Source organism: Rhipicephalus sanguineus, chromosome 9 (genome assembly GCF_013339695.2).
Source record: "Rhipicephalus sanguineus isolate Rsan-2018 chromosome 9, BIME_Rsan_1.4, whole genome shotgun sequence".
NCBI classification, from domain to species: domain Eukaryota; kingdom Metazoa; phylum Arthropoda; class Arachnida; order Ixodida; family Ixodidae; genus Rhipicephalus; species Rhipicephalus sanguineus.
The window spans coordinates 83,711,513-83,721,414 of record NC_051184.2 but is presented as its reverse complement, the minus strand read 5'-3'; the positions used below and the strand labels follow the sequence as shown (position 1 = coordinate 83,721,414).

At 49.8% G+C, this 9,902-nt stretch overlaps 1 protein-coding gene across 1 annotated transcript; it reads right to left on the bottom strand.

Annotated features, from left to right (window-relative positions):
- Window positions 1–676: 676 nt before the first annotated feature.
- Window positions 677–7,504, bottom strand: LOC119405697 (post-GPI attachment to proteins factor 2-like). The gene is made up of 4 exons (XM_049419479.1): window positions 7,321–7,504; window positions 3,725–4,143; window positions 2,937–3,045; window positions 677–1,697 (listed from the first exon to the last, which is right to left on the bottom strand). Exons 1-4 carry the CDS (start codon window positions 7,502–7,504, stop codon window positions 1,546–1,548), a joined length of 864 nt encoding a protein of 287 aa, XP_049275436.1. The 3' UTR covers window positions 677–1,545.
- Between the last annotated feature and the right edge of the window lie 2,398 nt (window positions 7,505–9,902).

Genomic DNA, 9,902 nt, shown 5'->3' with positions numbered 1-9,902 from the left:
TCAGTTCCGGTAGCGCGCAGCCGGAAACAATCGCGGAGGCCACGTTTACAACGGCGAAACCCAAGTACAAGGCGGGCGGCTTTTGCTGATCGAACTTCTTGCATAGCTTCTGCAGCGTTGCTCCTGATGTATGAAACGGAGTGTCGGCGCTCGGTGAGGCCATTTTTGTGCAAGTGGGTCGCGTTTTCCTGCAGTGACTTGTACAGCATATTCAAATATTACTTGCACAAACTCCGCCGTAAAGGCCTTACCTCCGTCAGTGATGAGGACGACTTCATCCTATATTCAAACAAGTCTCGCAGCGCCAACGGTGTTATTGCGAGGAGCACAAGGTGCTGTAGAAAAATCAAGTTTCGGCTCACAACATCAGGCGGTAACGAATTACAATCCGACGTGGTACGGAAAACTGTTTCAGAAAAAAAAGCCTATGCAGCTGTTATGTAGTGCAAGGAATCGCGTTAACATATGTAACGTTGCGTGACAGAGGCATACAATCGCACAGGGCGTCACACCATGCCATTTGCGCAACGAGATTTTAAGGCCTACCCATAACAAACCGCCCGCACATAATTAATCATTACCCTCACCAATAGCATCAACAAAGCGTGCAGCTGCTTAGGTGCGCGTATTGACGGACGCGTAGAGGGTACTTCGCTAATTCGCAGAATGACGTAGAGCGCCTACTCGCAGTAGGCATTCTAGGATAGTTTAAAATGGCCAATGTTCCTCGCACAGACGTTCCATTCCTCGTGACACTCTTACGGTGCCCACCGAGAAGAGAAGCCTGGATAGCGAATGAGAAGCCGATGCTCAAGCATCCTACAAATTTTTTGTTGGCGACGAAACTTTGATACCCGTTGCTACTCTCTTAGTACCTTCGTGCGTCGGTGTCAGTCATTTTCATTTTCAGGACTGAGACTGTAGCAACTGTGCTTGCTGTCTTGCGCGCAGCGTCACACGCGAAAGATAAATTAAGGAAAGACAGCAACGGAGAAGAAACAAAGATGTCCTTGTTGCCTCATTCCTGTTCGACTCCACAAGCTGGTGCCGCTTCCTCAAAGCTAATTAGCTTGAAGTGCATGCACCCTCTGGCACCACCGAAAGCTACCATCTTCGGTTTGTAAGTGCACTTCCACTCAGTTGAGCTGCTACTCGTTTAGACATGGTATACACCGCAACACATGCTGCAATCACAGCGCAGAGTAACGTGACACGAAATCACTGCCACAAAATGAGCGGAGCAATAACATATCCAGGCCGCAACTACGGCTTGTCTAGAGCAAAGAAAAGGCTCGGTAAGAGGTACACAGAAACGGGTCAAGCATCTCGTTGCTTGAGACGCTTTATACTTTGTTTGGATGTCTTACTGGCAAGAATAACAGAAACATTGTAACAAAAAAGAAAATGGAGTTTGTTTTTGTCCACCGAGATAGCTTCCTATATATGGTCTCGGTTTGAGCACCAATGTGGTTGGCTTCTTCGGAAACTGAACACTAACATCACTGCACTCCTCTCAAGTGTCACTGGAGCACGCGGTATGGGTGGTCACAAAGGCCACGGCAGGTGCGCCACGTGTCCGGGAACGTCGTACAGTATGGTCAGGTCGAAGCCCATGGCGCAGAACATGAAGACCGACTCGCTGATGGCGAAGAGATCGTGCGATTCACGCACTAACTCAGTCTTGTCTTCGACGCCGCCTGAAAGTGTAGAAGACAGACTGTAATTACACTAATGCAAGCGTTCTTGACAACAATACAATGTCATGGAGGGGGGTGAGAACAAAAGCGACTACCTGCTTCAGATAGGTTTACGCCCCTCTGCACAGTCAAGGACAAAATCTTGCGAGATCCACGAGCGCCGCTCAAAAGCTGCCTCTGTGACACTAGGTACGCGCGTCGAGGCTACATTTAATGTATAGAACATATGCATTAACTCTAGTCGAGCCTACTCTGAACGATTACTAAGCAAATGCACGCCCTATATTCACTCAATCAGCGATCAGGCAGACAAAGGAGCGAAGATATGACAAACATGCGCATAGTAATCGGCCAGAGTAGCTTCGACGAGCTCATGTATGTGTTCCATACAGTAAACCTAGCCTCGACACGCGCACCTCGCCGCTTGGTGCCCCAGAAATGTAACTAAGTAAAGTGAAGCTTTCGACTAGTTGGTTCTGCATATTGAAGCGGAAACAGCGCGATTTTTTCCAGACGGGGACAATGGTTTGTCCGTGTCGTTTCCTATACCATTGACCCTGTCTGATAAGATCGAGCTGTTTCCTGTTCAATAGTGACCCAGAGGCAGCTTTCGCACGGCGCTCTAGCATCGCGCAAAATTTTGTCCGCGACTGTACATCAAGCGGATGTTCTGTGTGACCTTATATGTATGTGTCTTAAATTTTGCCCTTCACAACATACCTACTGGGGCATCTTTTGAGAACTATTATTTTTATTTAGTGTATTATGCAAAATAATTCCACAGGTGTTCAGGATGAAAGAGAGATAATAACTTTACATTAACTTGTATTCATTCCATATGAGCGCATCTTTAGAGCATTCGATGTCTCCCTTGAACGTAGATGTAACTTAACGTCCCAATTTTCCGACAGCAATGTCAGAACGCCCGCGAACATCAGTGTCGCTAAAATTAACCGATAGACCAAAGATACAAACAAAACCCATCACACCACTCGAGCACATTTCCTGCCAGTGGCGTAGCCAGGGTGGGGGTTAGTGGGAGGGGGCAGGGAGGTTCAAGTGCCTCCGAATTTTTTCGATTTTGCATGTGTATATATACACACACATACAAATGCACACACAAACATATATAAGGTATGGTTGAACCACCACCCCCCTTCCCAAAACAGATTTCTGCCTGCGCTACTGTTTGCTACTATAATTTGTTCCATCGATTGGTCGCTCTCGTACACCACTTACCGATGGCGGCGCAGTACTTTCTCCGCGCGATGCCGACGTAGATGATGCCGATGCTTGCGGCTACCGAAAGAGCCAGCAGGGTTTCCTTGAGGGCGCGGGACCGGTGCAACTGCAAGAGACGAACTCCTTTTGCAGGGTGCTAGACGTCGACGCAGAGAGAAACACAACAGACACACAGAGTGCCAACTATCAACTGTTTTTCACTGCGAAGCCCTACAGGGCTATGTTCCGAGGATAAACCGACGCGTAGGACACAGATTTTGGGGAGTGCCCCTCAACCCCTCGCCACCGCCGATGCCTTTTACACAGGTGTAGCGATACTCAACGGCGGCACTTCCCACCAGTCTCTGTGCCCCTTCGTCTCGTGACGTACACATCGCGTCCAGGTCCCTCCGTAACTGACGCTTCTCGAGAGATGCGATGCGGGCTTACGGAAGGGCTTACGATGCGGGCTTGTGATGCGGAAGCCTACAGACGCTCCTGACTCTAAGCGAGAGACAAGCGCTACTACTGTTTACATGCTTGAAACTGGGTGATGTAAGATAGGAATCTAGCGCTCATATATTTGTGAGGTAGCTAGCTGGGCTGATTGGTTCATCATACCGAAAATACACAGCTCGAAAAAAACACGCGTTTTCTCGCGCTGTTGGTCAGCTCCTCTATCACGATTTTTCTGTTACCCTCGCCAGAAGGTTGTGTTCCGAACCAAGGAACATCTTTCTGCATGCCCTCTTCCCTTCACAAACGCTGTGCCATAATAACCACATATAAAATCTGTATTTCCTTACCTGCTGGCCGTCGCTCCTGTGCTGGGACAGACGCAGCGCGAGGCAGGTGCAGGCCATGTGCAGCAGCGACCACCACATCCAATTTATGAGCAGCGCGTCGTGCATGATGGGGTAGTGGCGACGCGACGCGCACGCCATCATCACGAGCGAGCCCACGGAGGCCGCGTGCACCGCGCCGCAAAGGCAGGCCACGAAATCGTAGACGTGCCGCCGAGAGGGAGCCACGAGCACGCCGCGCCAGTTGAGATACTGCGCGTAGTTCCACACGAGGAGCAGTCGCGGCGCCACGTGCAATGCGATCACCGTGCGCCAGATGCTGCGTTGCGGCCAGACGTCGGTGACGTCACCCAGCGATGGCCAGGAATTGGTCACTGATGTTCCCTGCAAAAAAAAAGGACAAGTAGGGCTCCTCAATAAAACTACTCACGGTTTTCCACAGTATACTCGGTTACAACGTTAGAAAAAATGTCAGCTCCGTCTACAGTCACTGCTGCTCCTCTCACAGAGAATTTGCATAGGTGCTCCATCCAATAATGCTTACTCATTTTAGTGACGTCACGCACCTATAATAATATCTGGGCGTTTTACGTCCGAAAACCACGACATGGTTGTGAGAGAGGCCGTAGTGGAGGGCTACGGAAATTTCGACCATCTGGTGTTCTTTATTTTTTTTTTTGGCGCCAGTATGCCCTACGGCATAAGTTAAATAAAAAGAAAGAGTTCTTTATCGCGCACTGACATCGCACAGTACACGGGCCTCCAGCATTTCGCCTCCATCGAAATGCGACCGCCGCGGCCGGTATCGAACCCGCGACCTTCGGCTCAGCAGCCGAGCGTAATAACCACTGCTCCAACGCGGCGGACCAACGACGTCAAGCACTTCTCGAGTGGCTTAGATAGCTAACTTTGCCATATCGACACACTTTGCGTCGCTGGTTTCAGGTCGGGAACTTGAACGTCGTAGTAAATTTCTTTCAGGCATCCCTCTGACATCACTGCTTAGAGAAACTTTATGTTTTGGTAGCAGCGACGAACCTTTATTTCTTAATATGCGTAGTATTTACATTAGCCGAGAAAACACACTTAAGATTCAAGCGGAAACCAGCTAGCACGACCGTCCTTGACATGTAAGGGGCAGGCGCGCCGAGGCCCTGTGGGCGGAGCTGCCATTTTTGTCTTACGTTGTAACTGCGTATAGACTCGCGACGCTTCCTTTTCTTCGTGGGAGCCCGCTCTTCGGGACAGTTGCTCGGATGACCAGCTGTGGATGGCGGACTGGGCCTGCCTATAGTTGGATATAACATTAGAAGACAGCGGCATTCCTCCTCAAAGGCGGGCACTCCTCGCTGGCGGCCGCGCTAGTTCCAGAATAAACTCTGCCGTTTGCGTCGCGCGCTCAAGCTTATCAGAATATTCTCAAATAATCTGCGAGGTTCCCAGACATTAGGGCGCGGTTTGTGCAAGGCAGTGGTCATACGTGTAACGGACCGGTAACATAAAAATGCAAAAAGAAGCGAGCGCGGCAATATAGTCGATGTGCCCGCCACAGTACTGTCTTGCAGAGGCGCTCCGCGGAGCGCAGCCACGCTGAGCAGTGTTCACCCTAAGAGTGGACGGCACTGTACATACCTGCATGTTGTCGTAGCGACCTCCGCATGCTGGAATGCCATCGCCGTCGCCCAGCACACAACTATGGTAAGTAGTGGCACACGAACTCCTACGAGGACCAGGCCGCTGTCGTTGGCTTGAAGGGCGAGCTCAACTAGATCCATGGGAACATCCGGATAGGACCACACGTTCTAAAGTGAAGACATGTTCTTATTCTAGCTTCCAAGGATTGGCACATATCCACTACTGGGGATCGACGAAGCATTTGGCGATCGAAAAGCTATCATATAAAGTAACTTAATAAAACAGCCGCTGACCGCTAAAAATGAGCTTCTCTTAGGAAAGTGCAAATGCACATTTAGTTTTCAGTGCAGCATTCAAATCGAATCCAAGTGCCAATCTTCCGGAATCGTCGGCATCTCAAAATTGTGATGGCGCATACCCACTAACTTTATGGACCCCATTAATCGGGTGGCCTCTCACATTGTGTGCGAGGAAGTACTGCTCACGATGTTTCCGCCTCCTGATGTTAGTCACGGGATCAGTATAGCAAATGCGCCACTCACAAAATGCATACGCTTTTGATAACAAGCACTGGCGTAGCCAGGGGGAAGGGGCATTCGAACCCCCCCCCCCTAATTTTCAGTTTTGCATGTGTATATATACACGCTCACATACAAACGTGCATAAAAAATGGTTGAACCCTCCACCCCGAAAAAAAATATTTCTCGCTAAGCTACTGACAAAAAGTCACACGGTCCCTTATTCATTTGCCTGAGACAAACGGAAGTCGAATGCCGTTTTCTTTTTGGAGTCGGCTGTATTGTGCGCTCCTCCTCCCCCCCTCGCCGAAAGCTTTGTGCACCCAACCTGGTTTTGTACTGCCTTCGGTACCGACAGCATTGGAAGTTTTCTGCGCGCCACTTAGTCTTGTAGTGCCAACGGGATCGGGATACCTTTGACAAAGCGACAGTGTCATGTGTAATGATGTCAGCAAATTACATCACCTCATGTGACCTCGGGATACCTTTGACAAAGCGACAGTGTCATGTGTAATGATGTCAGCAAATTACATCACCTCATGTGACCTCATAGTGAGGTCGTAAAGACGCCACAAATTTTGGCGCCCTGTGACGTCATCACGTGATGATTTTTCGCATCGCTCGTGTAGGCGCCGACGGTTACTTTTCGCGTTTCATGAGGCTTTCGCCTTAATAGCACGTGTGTGTGTGTGTGTGTGTGTGTGTGTGTGTGTGTGTGTGTGTGTGTGTGTGTGTGTGTGTGTGTGTGTGTGTGTGTGTGTGTGTGTGTGCTCTCTCTCTCTCTCTCTTCAGTGCTGCTGTGAGCTTTTAAGAGTACCTCAGTTGCTCTTCATACAAAGAAGCCAAATACCAGTATTTGAATGTTGAAAGACTCATACTTTAGCTGTAGGCGTACAGTACTCACGGATTGAAACAGGACACTCGGAGTGCGTGGCCGCCGCTTCATGAAGCGCCACTCGTGGGTGCTCGTGGGACCATGGCGTTGCATTGAGCATAAAGCGACGGGGAGAATATCTGCGGATCAGAATTTCTCCTTACGGTCGCCAACGAGTCGGCCTGTAGTTCACCATGTGCACAGTGCCAGCGTGGCGCTGCAAGGCCCGCGCGATTTCGCATGCCGACCGAACAGGCTCGCCTGTGCGCACCACTTTATCGCGGCGCGAGCGGGACGACGCTCTCGTTCTGCGGGCTTTGGCGATGCGGCAAGTCATGCTCCGCAAGTAAGACACAGCATTCAGCTAAGACATTGCGCCTTACGTGATTCCGTAGACATGCTCAGCATCTTCACAAGAGCACAGAAAGTATATTCCGCGCTTTTTGTCTCGACAAAAAGAAAATGAGAAGAAGCAGTCAATGTCCTGTCTTCGTGCAACATTGAAAGAATCTTTTAGTATTTCGTTAATTCGCCGCGGGCAGCCAACACTGCGGCCATTCTGCGCGGCAAGCTTTCGTAGAGGCTATCGGCCACGGAGGAACGGGCCCGCTTCTGCCATTCCTCTTCAACTGCCGCCCACAGGTTCTCCGAAGAATACTTGTGGAGCGGCCGCCGCAAAAGGACCTTCTTCATTTCAGCCCATACGTTTTCAATAGTATTCATGTCCGCACCCTGCGGGGACCAGTCCAATACCATTACACACCTCTCTTCCAGCAGGCGCTTTACTGATGCTGCGGTGTGAAGTGGGCTCCGGTCGTGCTGGAAAGAAAAGAGGCCGTCTTTAAATGGGCCAGTCAGGGCGTGCGGTATAAGAACGGTGTCCATGAGGTCGGTATATGCTGCGGCTCTAAAGTGGCCGTCCGGGCGTACCAACGGCCACAAGTCGTATTTGGAAATCGACACCCACTCGTTGACGCTACAGCGGCCGCTGCTTGCCACACGATGCAGATTGGGTGCGTCGAACCTGGGCAAAGGAACCGGGAAGAACACACACATTAAATTACTTTACCGCGCTTTGTTACTGCGATTGATAACCGCGACGATAGCGGACCCTGCTCTTGTTGTTCGCAGAATGTACTGCTTTTCGTAGCCATTTGTATGAGCTGCTTCTGTCTAACGCACGTAACAAGGCGCTGGTAAAACTTTTTCAGAGGGTGCACTCTTTCCTCCCGGCAGCGGAGTGGGCGGAATACAAAACCTAGTTTTTGATGAAAACTCATACCTAGCCAGCACATATATTTGCCCATCTATCATGTGCTACGGGAAGGTGCGGCTGATAGTGGCTGATCGTGGCTGAAGTGGTGGCGCTGGCGAGCTCATTTTGGTGGAAGGAATGGGCCCCGGTGGTTAAAGTGCATGAAATGGTGGTAGTGCTTGCGAGCTGATTTTGGTGGTGACAATCGCCCGTGGTGGTGAAAGTGCGAAATTCTGGTTGATGATGGTACTGCCAAACATTTTTGGTGCATGCGTTGGTCAACAAGCTAGATGGCGCTGGCAAGCTGTAAGCATGGAACCGCAACGATGTGGGCAGCACGATGCCGCGTCAGTATATGTTGGAAGAATGCTTCCCACATTTCCAAAGGGAGTGAGAGGGGGGCCTGAGGGTGACCGAAGTATATCTGTGTCAGGCACACAAAATAATAAAGTACTGTGTTGTTGTTGTTGTTATCAACGTATAATTCATCTTTATTTTAACAATTAAGGCGGTTCACTCCTGAAGTGTTTACTGTATGTGCAAAGCGAGTGCCCGCTTATAACGAACCTGAGCGTGACGCGGCATCCGTTCGTTATATCCCGAAGTTCGTAGTAAATGAAACACAGCTTTAAAAAAGTTGCAAGTGAAAACCAAAAATTTCTTTTTTTTGCAAAAAAGTCCGCGATGCACGTCTGTTTCTACAGCGCAGATGTGATAAGTACAGTCTCGAGTTTATTTAAGGCGGCAGCGTGCACTTCGCCGAGGCCCTTGGCATATACAAGCTGCCTGCGGCTATCTATGTAGCCAATTGCTACATAGAAACGCCCCGTCCCGTCACCGTCACGGCACCGATTTCCGTCAGGGGAGAGGATTTCCGAGACTTTTTCTCCGGAAAAACGGGTTAACGGCGACGTAGGGCAGTGCTCTACGTTTGTGTCGCGGGAACGACGACGGAGCCCCGCCCCTACAAGACGGACCAATCAGAAATTAACAATCCGGCAGCTAAACATGGCTCTTTCACGAAGCAAAAGATGGCAACAGCGGTGGCTGCGCAAAAGTCGCAGTCGTATCCGGTTCCACAACTGTTCACCACTCGAGTTTGACATGTGCGTTCACGTGTGGCCCGCCGTGTAGCGAAGTCAGTTTGTGAAGTTTGTGCGGTGCCGAAATGTCCGACATCGATAACCGTGAAGGGCGTTTTAACCCCGAAGCACTAATCGAAGTCGTAAGACCGTACAGATTTCTCTATAACAGGGAAACATGCTTCAAAGACGTTCAGATGAAAGAGAACAGGTGGGCCTTGATCGGAAAAGAACTCGGCATTTCAGGTGAGTGTTTTATTAAGCTATAATTTCAAAAGAAATCGCTAACAAGTTAAAAAAATAACGAACCGATTCCTTCTCTCTTTATTTGTTCTGTGGTGACGCTCATGTTGCAGTGATTGTTGTATAAAGAATCTTTGTGCTACAGCATGCATAGCGAGCTGTCATCCATGTGCTTCCAAGTTTTGTATCACGCCCGGGACAAGTATGTTGTCGTTGTCGGCTGGGATTTACTGTATTGTTTTGGCTCAAGCGACCACAATGCTTACTATTTTTATTGTTTTGTTTAAGAGAACTTGCTGCTAAGAAATTTCACCACCTCTTTAAGAGATCGGTGGCGGAGGCTGAAAAAAATTCACGATGGCGCGAGGTAGTCCGGGTCTGGGGCATCGGACGTGCCCAAGATATCACGGCGATTTTTTGCGGTCATGGACAGCCTCATGGCCAAGGAGCGCCTCGGGACGTAAGTAAACCGTACATTCCAGGCCACGGCCTGTCAGCAGCTCGCGTGTAGCCAATTTACGCGTTGCAGTTCTCGAGAGGCATGCTATTAATGTATAGATGCAATGTTTGTGTG